Source organism: Chiloscyllium plagiosum, chromosome 34, assembly GCF_004010195.1.
Source record: "Chiloscyllium plagiosum isolate BGI_BamShark_2017 chromosome 34, ASM401019v2, whole genome shotgun sequence".
In the NCBI taxonomy this organism is placed as follows: Eukaryota; Metazoa; Chordata; class Chondrichthyes; order Orectolobiformes; family Hemiscylliidae; genus Chiloscyllium; species Chiloscyllium plagiosum.
This window is the reverse complement of record NC_057743.1, coordinates 37,682,393-37,699,997: the sequence shown is the minus strand read 5'-3', so window position 1 is coordinate 37,699,997 and position 17,605 is coordinate 37,682,393. Positions and strand designations below refer to the sequence as shown.

Genomic DNA, 17,605 nt, shown 5'->3' with positions numbered 1-17,605 from the left:
TTTTTGTTTCTGATTTACAGCATCCGCAGTTAAGAGTCATAGAGATGTACAGCTTGGAAACAGACCCTTTGGCCCAACTCTTCCATACTGACCAGATATCCTAACCTAATCTAATCTAGTCCCGTATGCCAGCACTTGGTCCATATCCCTCCCATTTACCCTTTCTATTCATAGGCCCATCCAGATGCCTTTCAAATGTTATAATTCTTCTGGTTTTTAAAATTTGGTAAGAAAAACCCTTGCATGTTTCAACGGAGGGGGCTCTTATTTCTCTAAACTCCAATCACATTCTCCTAAATCTGAGTGCAGTGCACTGGAAGAGAGGGGGGTCAGTTCCAGGCTCCTACTTGGGGAGAGAGTGAAAGCCTGGATGAGTGGATCAGAGGGAGGGGGGATGTGGATGTGGGGAAACCTGACCCGGATTACCGAGCCACTGGATCGGAGCGGCGACCGGCAACATGTTGAGGTTGATCGCTCAGTCTCTCGCAGTTTTCCTCCTCATCTTCCTCCTGGTCGCTAACTTCCTGGTGGCTAAAAGCACTGAGGTTGTGGCGGTGGTTTACAGGAAAATCTGCCGACAATGAGGGCGAGCCTGCGGGAGCCGGCACTTCCCGGTAATTTGTCTCCAAGTTGGAAACGAGTGAGAGAGAGAGAGAGCTGGCGGCCGGGTGGGCTCCCTCTTTATTCCCCACACACCCCTCCCTTTTACAGCCTTTCTCCCTTTCGCAGTAACAGTACGTTCGTCAAAACAAAAAAAAAGTTTAAAAAGCCATAAGATCTTTAAGAAAGTTAAAGCAGACGCAGAACCAAAAAAAAACTTCGGGAACTGGTTTTAATTATGGCTGTGTTCTGTTCCCTTGTGTGAATTCATTCAGACGGGGAAGTGGACAAGATTTCCATTAAACAAAGAGCAAATGATGGAATGTTGAGACAGGTATTTTGTTACAAATTGTTTCTGTTGCTAGGAGACAGCAATCCCCCCCTTCTCAGTCGAAAGAGGGTTCAGTTAGTTTCCTTTTCAGCATCATTCCCATCTCCCTCTCTTCCCCCTTTCCCCTCTCTTTGTGCTGTGTGCAGGCTGAGACGCAGTGGCTGGTAGATTACTGCTCAAGGTTTCAACCCCCCCTCCCCGCTGTGGGATTCCCATTGTTTAGATTTGGTCAAATTGCCCCTAAAGAGACAGGTCCAAGGGGCGTTAGCTAGACTTTTGCCTCCTGCTGGCTATGTGGATCCTGTATGTGAGCATAAGGCGAGGGAGCTATGTGATAAAGGTTTGTCATATATTCATAATTTGGGAACTCCAGTTCTAAGGTAGATGAAAATGTTGCTTTACGGTTTTCAGTTCTGCAAACCTTTCTTAATTCATGGTCAGAGATTCAATTTTTATTTTATCAGTGGGCAAAACAGCATTTACTTATGCTGATTGACCAGAAAAGATATCTCGTGAGAAAATTGCTGAATTTTTTACAAAATTGAGGTTTTAGGATCCAAAAAGAGAGAGAAGAAGCAGGTCCAATTCAGAGAGAAAAGATCAGTTCCAGTAAAAGTGCAGTTTAGGTATTTTGGCAGACTCCAGGACATCAGAGCTGGAAAAGAGTTGTTAAGTTATTTTACTAGTCCAAGGAGACAGGTCTGGGACAAGTGCTGAACTTTTTTTCTCAGTGTTCAGCGGGTTGACTTGAGTCTTGAAGAGAGATAGAGAGAATCCCATGTATTAAATGTGCAGAAAGTCACTGAAGGGAAACACTTACTAACTTATCAGTCAAGTAAGAAACTAAAGCATGAAGGAGATGTGATACTTCACTGGGGTTGAGTGCCTGTAAAGGATATTGCTCGGATAAGAGTTGGATTTTTCTTTTTGCCGTTTAGGTAAATATTTTCAAATTGTCTTTGAAATATATATAGAGAGGGGAGAGAGAATGCTTTGCTTTGTTATACTTTTGTGCAGTAAACTTGTCTTCTTTTATTTTAAAAGAATTGTTGGCAGAATTGTGTGAATGTTTTCAGTGTCTAACCAACGTAAACAAATTGCAAAAGTAAACCATTGGTCTATCTATCCAGCTTTCACTGTGGGAGCTGACTTGTCTAGTACTGCTATCTGCTGGAATTTTCTGCTTGAACAGCCTGAGCTATGAGGACTGACCCCTGGACGAGGTGCTGAGCTATTGGCTCCTGTGCTGCTACTAGCAGCGCAGTAGCTCAGTGGTTAGCACTGCTGCCTCACAGTGCCAGGGACCTGGGTTCAATTCCAACCTCGGGCGACTGTATGGAGTTTGCACATTCTGCATAACACCCCTCCCCCCCCTCTGGGTGCTCCGGTTTCTACAATGTAGGGATTCTGTTCTAAATAGAGAAAAAGGGAGGTGAGGATAAGGGTGGATATTCATAAAACTCAATTCAGGATTGAAATATTGGATCTGAGTTTAAGAAGTTTTGGCTTTCTGTTACTTAGTCAATTGATGGCTCAGCTCTACTCACTTCCAGCATCTGGACTAAATCCTGATGTAGTGTGTGGTAGTGAGAATGCAGAACATGGTCCAGGCTGTTTAGGCAGAGCGGAAAATGTGATGGAGCAATTCAAACACAGGACAGCTGGTGAAAACAAAACCTGCTGGAAATCACAGTGGGTCTGGCAGTGTCTGTGGAGAGAGAGAGAGCAAGCTAATCTTTTGAGTCTTCATCAGAGGAGAGGTGATCGTGGATTTGGGAAGCCACATTCACCAAACTGAGAAGAGGAGAAGGAGTTTGATGGAGTCATTGGTCAGCTCAGGAGGGGTCAATAAGTGACATAATAAAATAAAACAAAGGACTGTGGATGCTGGAGATCAGAACCAAACAAAAACACAAATTGCAGGAGAGACTCAGCAGGTCTGGCAGCATCTGTGGTGAGAGAAACAGAGTTAATGTTTCGAGTCAACTGACCCTTCTTCAGAGCCCAGTTTAAAGCAGGGTCATAGCATAGACTCATAGAGCTGTACAGCATCGAAACAGACCCTTCAGTCCAACTTGTCCATGCCAACCAGACATCCTAACCTAATCCAGTCCCATTTGCCACCATTTAGCCCCTATCCCTCTAAATCCTTCCTATTCATATCCCATCCAGGTGCCTTTTAAATGTTGTAATTGTACCAGCCTCCACCACTTCCTCTGGCAGCTCATTCCATACACGCACCACCCTCTGTGTGAAAAAGTTGGCCCCTCGAAATGTTAAATCTGTTTTCTCTCCACAACTGCTGCTAGACCTGTAGATCATTCGTGAACTATTGGAGGACACTAATTTTTGAAAGAGAGGTGGTCAGTACCTAAAGGGAGGAAACGATTTATAATATGAACCAAAAACAGTCATTGCTGGCAAAGCTCAGGCGTTCTGGCAACATCTGTGAAGAGAAATCAGAGTTAATGTTTCGGGATGGAGTGACCCTCAACAGAACACTTCTGAGGAACCATCACTCAATTGCAAAACATTAACTCCGATTTCTGTTTTTGTTTCTTATTTTCAGCATCTGAAGTTCTTTCGGTATTTCTGTATAACATGAACCAGCCTGGGAACCAGAGGAGTGAGTTGGATGGTGAGCTGTTTAATGGCAGGTATAGGGTTCTACATTAAGAACCTAATGAGTACAGGTCCTTTCACCTGTTGAACCTGCTCTGTGGATAATCTCACTCATCCCCAACAATCCTCCAAGTTCATTTCCAAGACACACCTTTTAGTGATAATTATTTGATTGAGTTTAAGGATTGGTCATTGTGTCATTTGTTTAGTCATTTTTTTTGTTTCAGATATCACGGACTGCTTGACTACAGGATGCTGCATTACTGTATCGCCCACCTTGCCTATCATTTTAGCAGACAGCTGCCCAAACGCAGCAGAGCAAAATTGTAAGCACATCCCGCTGAATTTGAGCTCTTTATTTTCTTGTCAATGAAATCTGTCATTTTTGCTTCTGGTTCTACTCCTGAAGGTTTTGGAACTTTGTTGGGGTGCAGTAATCTATCTCACGACAGCTGGTTATAGTCCCAACAGGTTTATTTAAAATCACAAGCTTTTGAAGACGTCACTGACATTTCGAAAGTGTGAAAAGTTTGATTCCAATTCTTCCTTCACACAAACCCTACACACGCACACTTCCAGCAACAGTTGGTTGATTACAGTGAGGACTGTGACCAGCTATCGCTTCCTTAATCCTTGATGGGTGCTGAAACCAACTGCTAGTGTAAGTGCCACTACTGTAGCAGTTAGTGCAACACTGACGGACGAACTGACCATGTGATTTCTGAACCTCCAAAACAACAGGGTCTTGCTGTTTGCCTCCGGCTACAGAAAAATAAACTCTCCGAGCACTTGGGGAAAGCTGTGAAATTAGAGTCTTTGATGTGCGTAACATTGTGTCTTGTGATGTTGGCATTCTTTCCATGTGTTCTCTCAAGCTAAGCAATGGAAGAATGTTTCTGTAGAAAAGCCCACATTTATGCATGAAATATTTTGGGGAGGATGTATAATAAGTTCCTTTACATTGCTGATATGAAACGCTGAAAACATCATCTGATCACAGCTAGCAGCGTTATAGTCAGGTCTGATCACACTCCGATTTGACACCACACACATTCAGTTTTCAGTGAGTGGTCGTCATGCTTAGAAACACTGGCTGTTTCTTCCCCCTTAGTTTAGGGATGTTGAAGCTAACATTCCAGGTGGGTCTGGGTTTAATAACAATGAAGAGAAAGTGAGGACTGCAGGTGCTGGAGAGTCAGAGTCGAAAAGTGTGGTGCTGGAAAAGCACAGCAGCTCAGGCAGCATCCGAGGGGCAGGAGAATCGATGTTTTGGGCATAAACCCTTCATCAGGAATATGGAGGGGAGGGGTCTGAGAGCTATATAGAGGGGTGGGGCTGGGGCTGCGGGAAGGTAACTGGGAAGACGATAGGTAGATGCAGATGGGGGGTGAGGGTGATGGGTCGGAGGGCAAAGTGGAGAGGCAAGGTGGGAAGGAAGATGGACAGATAGGACAGTTCAAGAGCTAAATGTGGCAAAATTGCTGAAAGCAGCCCATATAATGGGCCTAGGAGAGCAAGCGAATGGGTGGCTATGCTGAAAGCAGCTAGGTGAAAGTGAGGACTGCAGATGCTGGAGATTAGGGTCTAGAGTGTGTAGCTGGAAAAGCATAGCAGGTCAGGCAGCATCTGAGGAGCAGGAGAATTGACGTTTTGGGCAAAAGCGTCTATGCTAAAAGTAACCCATGTCATAACAAGACTGGGTGTGAGGTGGGTAAAAAATATGGATGGTCGGATGGAATCAGACTGTAAAGTTATTGAACTTGATGTTCACTCCTATAGGCTGCAGGGTCCCAAAGCAGAAAATGAAATGTCGTTCTTCAACCTTGCACTGAGGCTCGCTGAAGCATTGCAGTAGACCTGTAACAGAACTGTTAGTGTGGCCCTAGCTTATCTCTCCACGCTTCAGGCTCTCTGCCTTTATTCCTGATGAAGGGCTTTTGCCGGAAACGTCGATTTCGCTGCTTGTTGGATGCTGCCTGAATTGCTGTGCTCTTCCAGCACCACTGATCCAGAATCCACAAGTGAGGAATTGTCTGGCCTATTTCTGTCAGAAAGCTGCGGTGAGTTGGCTGTTCAGAAACTTGGTAAAAAGAACCCATTAAGAGATTGTAATCAGGGAGCTGAGAGAACCAGTGATACGCATGGCTTCCATCATTTGGGTAAAATCACCTTGTAAACTATGCAACTAACAAAACTTCCAGTTGCTTACCAAACTTTAACAAACAACCGTGTCCAAATTACACAGTAATTGTGCAAATTCCAGCTGTTCGGCCAACATCCGGTATTTTAACAGTTTTAAAAATATTTCTGTAACATCTGCAAAAGCTCAATTTCAGTGTCACTTTAATGGTCTCACCAAGTCACAATTGGCTTCACCATCTGTAGACTAAGGGGCAAGAAGCAGCCAGCATTTCTGTCCATAACGACCGCGCAATGAAAACTGTCTCAGTGTGGGGCAACGAATCAGAATGGGATTAGACCTGATTGTAATGCTGCTATCCACAGTTAGATAATGTGTTCAGACTGAAGCTTGCGTGATACTGAAATGAAACACTGTTACTGTCACTGCTGCTGAGAAAAATAATTGACAGTGAAATGACTAGGATAGGCAGAGGGGCAGTATGATAATGCCACTGGATTAGTAACCCTGAGGCTCAGATTAATATTCTCAGGTTGTTGGTTCAAAACCCGCTTGACAGATGGGGAATTCAAATTCAATGAAAATCTGAAATTAAGAGCTAGCCTAATTGCAACTGTCATGAAACCCCGTCTGGCGTTTGAACATTCTCCCTGTGACTGTGTGAGTTTCCTCTGGGTGCTCCGGTTTCCTCCTACAGTCCAAAGATGCGCAGATTAGGGTGGATTGGCCATGCTAAATTACCAGTAGTGTGCAAGGATGTGCATGTTGGGTGGGTTAGCCATGGGGAATGCAGGGTTACAAGGATGGGCGAAGGGGGTTCAGAGGGTTGATGTGGACTCGATGGGCCGAATGGCCTGCTTCCTCGCTGTAGGGATTCTATGATTCTATATATGATTCACTGATATTTATTTAGGGAAGGAAACTGCCATCCTTACCTGGTCTGGCCTAGATGTGACTCCAGACCCCCAGCCATGTAATTGACTCTTAGCTGCCCTTGTAATGGCTTAGCAAGCCACTTTGTTGAAGGGCAGTTAGGGATGGGCAATACATGCTGTTCCAGCCAGTGATACCCACGTCCCATAACTGAATAAAATTATCTATTTCCAGGATCTCAGACTGTCAGGGGTTATTCCACGGATGAGTCATGCTAATGTGTTTTGATCCATGTTGATAATCCAATCCCTTTGTATTTCCAACACTAACATGACATGGTTTTAGAGGCACTCACTCAGTTGCCTGCATATACACTGGGTTCAGTTTAGTTCAGTGTTGAGCTCATCAAATTGTGCTATTTTTAAATATTTAAACTACATGTATTTAGAAAAATTCCACTAAATCTGTACATGAAAGCTGGAATACATTTTAAGGAAGAGTTGTGCAGTCTTTATAATTGTGTTCAAAGTTACAGTGCAGTTCAGTTGGAACCTTCTTTTGAAGGGATATTATCCTCTAATCCTGTTTTCCTGCACTTTGGTGTCTCGTGCGCCAGACATCCTCTGGGAAGGTGGCAGAAAACATGGCCCAGATTTTCAGTCTCTTCCAGTAGTGGGTCAACGTTTCACAATCACCAATGTCTCTATAAATAGTCAGTAAATAATTTTTGAACTGTGGTCAGTCCTTGTTGTGATGGAGGACGTTTGGCATCAGGCTCTGTCACATAGCGAAGTGATCTCTGACCTTACTGTTGTTGTTTGAGGGATAAGCACTGAGGATGAGTTGAAGAAAACAAAAAGAATTGCGGACGCAGTAAATCAGAGACAAGAACAGAAGTTGCTGGAAAAGCTCACCTGGTCTGGCAGCAACTGAAGAGAAATCAGAGCAGACCCGAAATGTTAACTCCAATTTCTCTTCACAGATGCCACCAGACCAGGTGAACATTTCTGACAACTTCTGTTTTTGTTACTGAGGATGACTTGCTTGCTTTTCTTTGACTTATTGATACCGGAATGCTTGCAATCATGCGTGGGAGCAGACAGGGCTTCAGTTTGAATACTCACCCAAAAGGTGGCACCCCCACCCAAGGGTTCATCAGGGTCTAGGGCAGCTGCACGCACCAAGTCAGGAGTAGCATCAGGACCTGGGACTTCTGTCTGTAACCCTGCCTCCAACAGGCTAACACTCCCTCAGTGCTGCAGTCATAGCCCTGTTTGTGCTTAGGTCCTGAAGTCAGAATTACAAGTAAAAATGCAAATGCATATTGGATTGTTCTGATGAAGAATCATACTGGACTTGACACTCTGTTTCTCTCTCCTGCTGAGCTTCTCCAGCAGTTTATATCTTTATTTGGATTGAGTAGGGTTTGGGAGCTGGGCCCTGTTCTTGGGTTGGAATGTTGGATACGCCTGGATCAGAGGACTTTGCTCCCCTAAGATGCTTGTAGGGAGAGAGAGATTTATGGGCAGACAAAGTTTGTGTGGAGATTTGTAATTAACTTGCATTTGAATTTGCCTCAAGTAACACTTATTGCTTCTGTTACTAATCTGTGTTTGCTTCTAGTGAGATCCTGGTGATAATGCTTGTGACCATCATCCTTTTCCCGCAGATATTTGTGCTGCTGAGGTATGTTCAGTCATTGAAACAACAGGTGACTTGATTTCTACTGAATGATTTTCCCCGGAGCTGACGAGGGGTCACTGTGTGGTCTGGGCTGAGCAGCGAAATATTGAGAGGAGATGAACCATGAGTGGCCAAGTTCTGTTTTATTCAATAACACATAATGGAATGATAGCACACTGAAGGTGGCCCATTACACCTGTGCTACCTCCATTGGTAGAACTATCCAGGAATCCCCCTCCCAGCCCTGACCCTTCTCACACTGGAAAGCTTCTCCTTATGTCTCCTACAGTACAGGGGAACTGGAGTAGGCCATGCAGCCCCTCAAGTCTGTTCTGAGATCCAGACTGAGCAGTTAACTCCACACCTTCCTTTAGTATTGTTTAATATTGTGCCTCTGATTCATAAAAATCTTTTGATCTCGGATTAAAAGTTAACAATGGATCCAGCATCGGCTGCTATTTGATGCAGAAAGCTCCAATTTATTTTTGTACGCTGAAGTATTAACATCTCCACTCCTGAAAGGCCTGACTCTGACCGTTAGGCCGTGTCCCCTGAGATTTCCACGCCCCAGCCAGTGGAAATAGTTCTGTCTATTTACCCTGTCAATTCTCCTCCATATCTCAGAAACATTGCTGAAATGAACATTCTAATTCCAGGGAATACCACGCTAGATTTTGTCACCACTCCCTGGAATGTAGCTGTAGGAATGTTGGTATCCTTCTGTTTAATCACCCTCTTCCGAGGCATTCAGAACTGTTCACAGTAACTCCAGTTGTGGTCTAAGCAGAAGCTGAAACGTGGCTCCTACATCCCTTGTGTAGTGATTGGAACGAGGTCAGCCAACTCCTAGACTATGAGTTGTTAACGTGTGGAGCTGGAAAGGCACAGTGGGTCTAGGTAGCATCGGAGGAGCAGGAGAGGCAACATTTCAGGTCAGAACGTTGACTTTTCCTGCTCCTCTGATGCTGCCTGACCTGCTGTGCCTTTGCAGCTCCATATTTATCAAGTCTGACTTGCAACATCTGAATTCTTTATTACCTCATAGAATATGAGTTCCCTGATTGGGGCTGTTAACCTGGTCCAATCAGGGAGCTCTGACTGACAGATCTAAACAGGAGTGTCGGGGGTTCTGCTCACCCTAGGAGCTGGCTCGGAGCTAACTGGGTCAGTGTTATGTACTATACATGTGTAACCAAATAAGGCAAATCAGGATTCAAGATAGTGCTGACACTTTATGAGCTACCTACATCAGATCTAACTGGAACATTCCTTATAACCATTCTAAGCTTTTCCTCGCACATGCCCTGTGCATGTAACTTTTTTGTCTTACTCTGTCCAAGATATTTTGTTCACCCTGTGATCTCTATGTCCTTGCTAACTATGATCTGCCTGTACTGCTCAGAAACAAAACTCTTCACTGTACTTAGGTACACGTGACAATAAATCAAATTAAATAAAGGGTGACTTAGTAATGGGTTACTGGCCTTCATGGAGTTATTTCATCTTATACAGTTAGCGTGGTAGTTCTATAACGTGGTAGTTCTGTTCTCATGTAATCCTGTGTTATAAGAAAACTGCGTAATATCATTACCATTTAAACTAATGGGGCCGGAATCACATTATAACCAATACATACTTTAAAACTTTGCGCTTTAGATATAGTGTCCTCAATTCATCAATCGCGTTATAGCAAATTCGTGAAAAAGAAAAGTGCGGTGTAGCAGAACCAGTCTTCTTGATACAAAGGCCTGCATTCTGTTGGCCACTTCGCTTATTTTCTGCCTCGGGATATTTAATTTTCTGTGACCCATATGTCTCTATGAACCTCTACTGTCCAGGAGATACTTTGATCAGTCCTTTCCTTCGGTTCAAAGTGGATGATCTCATACTAGCCCATGTTGAAATCCATTTCAGGAGCTTAAATTTTGTTTGACTTGAACACAAGTCAGTATTGTGCTCAAAGTAGACATTTAAACGGATTTCAGAATGACGGTGTGATGTAATTCACTTATGGTTTCCATTGATACTAGGAACAAGAGTAGGCCATTCAGCCCTTTGAACTGCACCCCCATTCAGTACGATCATGGCTGATTCACTATCTTAATGACATATTCCTATTTTCTCCACACACTCCTTATGTATTTAAAATCTCAAAAAAAAACATTTTCTTGAATATATTCAGTGCCTTGTCCTCTACAGCCTTCTGTGGTAGAAGGTTCCACAGCTTCACCACCCTTTCAGTGAAGATGTTTTTCCTCATCTCAGTCCTAGAAGGTCTACCCCATATCCTGTGAGTCTTCTAGACTCCCCAATCAGGGAAAACCTCCTCTCTGCCTCTAATCTCTCCAGCCCTGTTAGAATTTTATACATTTCAATCACATTCCCTCTCATTCTTCTAAATTAGACTCCTAGAGATCCAGACCCTTTGGTCCAACTTGTCCATGCTGACCAGATACCCTACATTAATCTGGTCCCACCTGCCAGCACTTGGCCAATATTCCTCCAAACTCTTCCTATTCATATCCCCAACCAGATGCCTTTTAAATGCTGTACAAGCCTCCACCACTTCATCTCTCAGCTCATTCCATACATGCACTACCCTCTGTGTGAAAATGTTGCCCCTTAGGCCCCTTTTAAATCTTTCTCCTTTCACCTTTCAACCTATGTGAAGGTCTACCCCATATCCTGTGAGTCTTCTAGACTCCCCAATCAGGGAAAACCTCCTCTCTGCCTCTAATCTCTCCAGCCCTGTTAGAATTTTATACATTTCAATCACATTCCCTCTCATTCTTCTAAATTAGACTCCTAGAGATCCAGACCCTTTGGTCCAACTTGTCCATGCTGACCAGATACCCTAAATTAATCTAGTCCCACCTGCCAGCACTTGGCCAATATTCCTCCAAACTCTTCCTATTCATAATCCCAACCAGATGCCTTTTAAATGCTGTACAAGCCTCCAGCACTTCATCTCTCAGCTCATTCCATACATGCACTACCCTCTGTGTGAAAATGTTGCCCCTTAGGCCCCTTTTAAATCTTTCTCCTTTCACCTTTAAACCTATGTCCTCTGGTTCTGGACTCCTTCACCGCAAGGAAAAGGCCTTGTCTATTTACCCTATCCATGCCCCTCATGATCTTATAAACCTCTGTAAGGTCATCCCTCAGCCTCCGACGCTCCAGGGAAAACAGCCCCAGCCTGTTCAACCTCTCCCTGTAACTCAAACCCTTCAACCCTGGCAACATCCTTGTAAATCTTTTCTGAACCCTTTCAAGTTTTGCAACACCCTTCTGATAGGAAGGAGACCAGAAATGCACTTAATATTCTGAAAGTGGCCTAACCAATGTCCTGTACAGCCGCAACATGACTGTCTCGTAAATATAGACTCAATCCCATCTTGGAGTCAGGAAGGGGTGTGTTTCTCTGGGCCCTCCTTTTGATTGTGTTTCTTATTGAATCAGCCTGTTCAGACAGACCTCTGGGGCGGGTGGTGTCAAGTCAGACCTCCAGGTCTGAAGGTAGGTTCACATGATTTGTGGTAAATCTCCCCGTGCCTGATCGGGTTCAATCTAAACCCATTCAATCTGGGGTCAGGTACCCTAACCACTGCAATGTAGGGACACCTTGAGTGATGATGTGGAGGTGTCGGCGTAGGACTGGGGTGGACAAAGTTAAAAATCACACAATACCAGGTTATCATCCAACAGGTTTAATTGGAAGCACGCTAGCTTTCGGAGCGCTGCTCCTTCAGGTACCGAGTGACTAGCTTCCTGATGAAGAAGCAGCGCTCTGAAAGCTAGTGCTTCCAAATAAACCTGTTGGACTATAACTTGGGCTTGTGTGATGTTTAACCTTGACTGCTCTTTAAGTCACCCTCCTCAGGGTGACTTAAACATTCCTGATGGTTTTGTTGTGAGTCCAGCTGGAACTGGGGGGAACGTTGGGGTGTTATTACCACCAAGTGGGGAGTCCACCGAGCCCCAGATTCAATGTTCCAGTGAACTCACAGCCTGAGATTACAAACACCAGCCACACAAAACTCCCGAGCTTTGAAAATGGCTTCCTTTGGTTCTGGAGGCTAATAGGATATCTTGTCTGATTCTTGATCTGGTACCGACTCCCTTACCATTCACATTGAGACCTTCTGAGGAAGAGTGTGGGAGGAGGTTGAGAGGATATGAAGGAGAAGGTGTCTCCACCTGCGGGGGGGATGTCTGAAATGGAGGCATCAACACGACGTGGAGGTGCTGGTGATGGACTGGGTGGACATAGTCAGAAGTCACATGACACCAGGTTAGAGTCCAACAGGTTTATTTGAAATCACTTCACCTGACAAAGGATCAGTGCTCCAAACGTTTGTGATTTCCATGTAAGGTATTCATCAAGTTCATTCGGGAATTCCGGGGAACTTATTTTCAGATAGAATGTGAAACTCCCTCTCTCAGGTTTGATGTGAACAGCACGATGTGTCTAAGAGGGAAGCCACGTTCAACATGAGGGGAGGGGAGTGGAATGGTTAGCCAATAGGGGCGTGCTATGGTTGGGGAGGGGTCGGATTGTGAGCATTTAAATAGGAGCAAGCTCCTGTGGAGCAAAAACATGTATTTTTTTGCCATCAACTAACAGCAACCCCTAGCCTCTGTCAAAAATCAATTTCTTTTAAACTGATTCTTAGTTTTTATTCCAGACCAAAGTCATCTCGATATTGTGGCCAGCCCCTCCTCATCAATTTGACCAGTTTTATAATCTTCACTTTTATTATGACAGGTAAGAGACAGATGCCATTTTTCATTTTCGGGACTGATTTCCCAATCTGTGCCAGTGAAGAAGCATTGTTCTCTCAGTGTCCACAATTTGAGATAAAATTACTATTTTTGGGTTTCATAAACATTAACTGAAGGTGCCGTTAAAATTCTGCATGTTTTGGGACAGTTCCCATTATGATTCAGAAAGTAAACATGTGGGTGCCTCACTCGCCAACTGGACTGTCAGGAACAAGCTCATGTTATGTCTCCCTCAGATTGGTCACCAAACCAATCAGGCAGGGGTGAGATCAGCCATGGGCATCTGAAGACCCTGGGGTCAGAGGTCCTGCCAAGGAGAACTTTCAGCCAGTCAGGGCTTGGTAGTTCTCGCGCCCAGGAGCGTCAGAGAGGCAGCCATTGCTGGTCATTTTAATGGCACAGGGCAAAGTAATGGGTGTGTAAGGGGCACCTTGGGTGGATCTTGAAGGGGAGGTTGGAAGCAAGGGCAGGTGGTTGGTCCCAGTGGGCGTTGCGCCCCTCCCTCCCCAGAGAGTGCAGAGCAGTGGAATTTATATTTGGGATAGCTAAATTAGGGAAGAGGTGCTGTTTTCAAAGATCCGTGGTGTTGGTGCAGTAAATCTGAGGCAGTTTTTTGAACAGTGTGGTTTGTTATTTGCTGGATGGAGCATATTGTTAAATTATTCATCCCAGTTGGGTCAAATGGTCAGTGTCTGCTTTGTAAATTCTACATGATTAAATAGAAAAATGAGTCAACTTTCGCATTGGCTGGAGTGTAGATTAGGAGTTACCACCCGCTGATATTGAAGCACTTGGTTATTTTATTAGAATCATTTCTTGCCAAATTGACACATGGATCTAATTCCAGTGAAACTTCCTCAGGGTTTACAGTCGTTCTGACCTTGATGGATCCGGTCTCTCACGAGGTGAAGGTGGCTTTCCACGTGTATGGAGTTGGATCATTTGCACAGGGAATCATTACAACTGCCTTCACTGTTACTGCTCCACAGTGTGTAAGATCATCTTTATCATCCTGTGCAGTTTTACATGTTACGGTCAGAATGCCAGATGTTGTATTCAGTCTTTCTGTTAAGAATCATAGAATTCCTACAGTGTGGAAATAGGCCATTTGGCCCAACAAGTCCACACTAACCCTCCAAAGAATATCCACTCAGATCCATTCCCCTACCCTATTACTCTGCATTTCTCCTGACTAATGCACCTAACCCACACATCCCTGAACACTATGGGCAATTTACCATGGCCAATGCATCTAACCTGCGCATTTTTGGACTGTGGGAGGAAACCGGACCACTCAAAGGACCACTCATGCAGACACAGGGAGAATGTGCAAACTCCACACCCACAGTCACTCAAGTGTGGAATTGAACTCTGGTCCCTGGTGCTGTGAAGCCATGGGAACAGGAGGAGGCCATTCAACCCCTCGTGCCTGCTCTGCCATTCAATACGATCATGACTGATCTCATATTGGCCTCAACTCCACCTTGGAATTGGCCCATTCCTATCACACTTCAACCTGTTACTGATGAACAATCTGACTATCTCCTTTACTCAATGTCCCAGCATCCACTGCACTCTTTAGGAGTGAATTCCACAGATTCATGACCCTTTGAGAGAAGTAAATTTTCCTCATCTCTGTTTTAAATCTGATACCCCTTTGCCTAACCTATTCATTCTAGATTGTTCCACAAGGGGAAAAGTTCTCTCTACATCTATTTTGTGAATCCCCTTTGGCATCTTATAAACCTCAATTAGATCTCCTCTTATCCTCCTAAACTCCAGAGTGTATCGGTCTAAATTGCTCCAACTCATTGCACTGGTCTACCCTTCAGACATGTTGGATTTTCCCCCTTGAAAACCTGGTGAAAAATTAAAGCACAAGGCAATGATTAGAGTGGAGATACAGAGCAGCCAATGGCCAGGCTCAGCTCAGACCCTGGGTTTGTCCATCTCCGGTGGGTGGGTTGTAACTGGCGTTTGCACCCCCTCAGTAGGGAAGGAGTCACAATCAGCCAGACCCCTCAAACCCGAGGGGTCACGTGTCAAGTCAACACTGCAGAGAATCTCGCAAACATAGAGGAAGGACAGGATTGTGCAGTAATGATGGCTTCACGAAATGATGTCCCAATAAATTATACAAACTAAAGGAGCTTTTATGGTAGTGTCCCTACCTCTGAGCCAGGAGGCCTGGTTTCAAGTTCAGATAATGACGTCTCTGAGCAGGTTGTTCAGAAAATATCTGCAAACTAGCAAATGGAAAATGGGCAATGTGTGGTCAGTTCCTGTGGAACTTTGCCTCGATTGGAATCAATAAAAATCAGGAAAATACCAGAGACCATTAGTAACAGAAATACAAATGTAAACACTGGTTGCATTTCACAGGGAAACCTGGGTGATAAGACTCTGAATCTAAAAAGGGAATGTATCTTGATTTTGTGGCTCATTTGGCTTTGAGGATTAAAACTGATGAGGATATTATTTGTTTGTCATTGTTAGGCAAACACAACTCCCGAGCTGTATTACCTGAGCTTATTGCTGTCTGTACTGAGTGTGCTTGCAACAGGTACGTACTTTATCATTACTGAGAAAAGTAGGTGAAGGGACATGACCTGTGTCACCATCATTGTGGTTAGCTCAGTTGGCTGGTTTGCAATGCAGAGCGATGCCAACAGCACAGGTTCAATTCCTGCACCAGCTGAGGTTACCAAGAACTCTCCTTTCCCTTTGGTGGCCCTCAGGTTAAACCCCCACCAGTGGATTCCCTCTGAGCGAGCAACCCTGTGCTGCAGTAGCAACTTTATCTTTACCAGGTAGTAATAATTCAGTCCTGTCAATGCTGAGTTTTAATGGCCTTAACACTTACAGGAGAAGACAGAAGGACAGTGAGTTCTACAGTTTTAATGACTTAACTCCTTATGGTGATTTGTGTCTTCTATTGGATTTAAGCATTTGATTTCCACAGTGTACAATAATATATTTTTTGGACATGTATCATTATGTCCCATTTTCTTTTAATGGTATTGATCTGATGTTATGATATTTCTGTGTCTCAGGCATGAACACTCCATTTAGAAGTCATGACCTTGTCATAGTAACATGAGAAACAGGAGGCAGCCATTCAGGTCATTGAAGTGGCTCTACTATGTTTTTATTCTACCTCAGTGCCATTTTCATGCACGATCCCCACATCCCTTGATATCTTTAATATCTGTAAATCTACCCAGCTGTGTTGAACACATTGAGTTTCCATGGCCGTGTGGGGTACAGAATTCCAAAGATTCATCACCTTCTGAGTGAAGATATTCCTCTTCACTGTTGTCCTAAAAGTATCCCCCCCCCCCCCCCCCCGTGTCCCTCTCTCCCTGCCCTCAGCCCCCCACGTTCTGGAGTCCTCAAACCTGAGAAAACATCCTTCCTGCATTGGCCCTGTCAGGAAGCTCTTGTGTTTCCAAGTGGATTGTTTCCTGTGAATGAATCATGTAAACTGTTTGACAAGACATGGAAGGCAGCTTTGCTTCCCATCAGCTTTTGCTCCAATACCTGGCAGGAATTTCTGTTGACCTTAATCTTGCAGCTTGAGTCCTGAGTTTTGAATCTTGTTATAATGGGGAAATCCTACGTCAACATTTGACTGTCACAGTGCAATTGCAGACTTCCTGTTATCAAGAGATACAATTGTGCATCCTGGTTCATGTTGCTGATGTGTCACCATTGGTCATTTACAGATTAGATCCATTAAATGTTACATTGAATTGGGACTTCGAATCAGGGTAGGAGGAATTGTAAAGGCTGCTCATTTACTGTGATAACCCAAAAAAAACGATTGTTGGTCCATCTGGAGTAATCACTTCAGAAGAATCCAGGAAGGAGAATCCAAAGCATTTTTACAAATACGTTAAGGACAAAAGGGTAACTAGGGAGAGAATAGGGCCCCTCAAAGATCAGCAAGGCAGCCATTGTGTGGAGCCGCAGAAAATGGGGGAGATACTAAATGAGTATTTTGCATCAGTATTTACTGTGGAAAAGGATATGGAAGATATAGAAAGTAGCAAAATAGATGGTGACACCATGCAAAATGACCATATTACAGAGGAGGAAGTGCTGGATGTCTTCAAACGCATAAAGGTGGATAAATCCCCAGGACCTGATCAGGTGTACATTAGAACTCTGTGGGAAACTAGAGAAGTGATAGTTGGGCCTCTTGCTGAGATATTTGTATCATCGATAGTCACAGGTGAGGTACAGGAAGACTGGAGGTTGGCTAATGTGGTGTCACTCTTTAAGAAAAGCACAGCAGGTCAGGCAGCATCCAGGGAACAGGAGAATCGACGTTTCGGGCATAAGCCCTTCTTTCAGGGCTTTCTCACTTTCTCCTCACTCTTTAAGAAGGGTGGTAAGGACAAGCCAGGGATCTATAGACCGGTGAGCATGACGTGCTGGTGGGCAAGTTGTTCGAGGGAATCCTGAGGGACAGGATGTACATGTATTTGGAAAGGCAAGGACTGATTAGGGATAGTCAACATGGCTTTGTGTATGGGAAATCATGTCTCACAAACTTGATTGAGTTTTTTGAA

The 17,605-nt window shown here is 44.2% G+C and overlaps 1 protein-coding gene across 8 annotated transcripts in view; it reads left to right on the top strand.

Annotated features, from left to right (window-relative positions):
- Window positions 1-406: 406 nt before the first annotated feature.
- Window positions 407-17,605, top strand: part of LOC122540438 — a 19,749-nt gene continuing 2,550 nt past the window's right edge. The window contains exons 1-6 of one of the 8 annotated variants that reach the window (XR_006309306.1): window positions 411-614; window positions 3,781-3,879; window positions 8,190-8,252; window positions 12,935-13,014; window positions 13,893-14,023; window positions 15,528-15,594. Coding sequence is in view for 7 of the 8 variants with exons in the window: in XM_043676198.1 (XP_043532133.1) it covers window positions 3,806-3,879; window positions 8,190-8,252; window positions 12,935-13,014; window positions 13,893-14,023; window positions 15,528-15,594 (415 nt within the window). In the remaining variant the exon portion in view is untranslated. Of the gene's footprint in view, window positions 615-681; window positions 935-3,780; window positions 3,880-3,900; window positions 4,215-8,189; window positions 8,253-12,934; window positions 13,015-13,892; window positions 14,024-15,527; window positions 15,595-17,605 lie in introns of those variants that run through there. The other 7 variants (XM_043676198.1, XM_043676200.1, XM_043676204.1 and 4 more) reach the window with 7 other exon arrangements.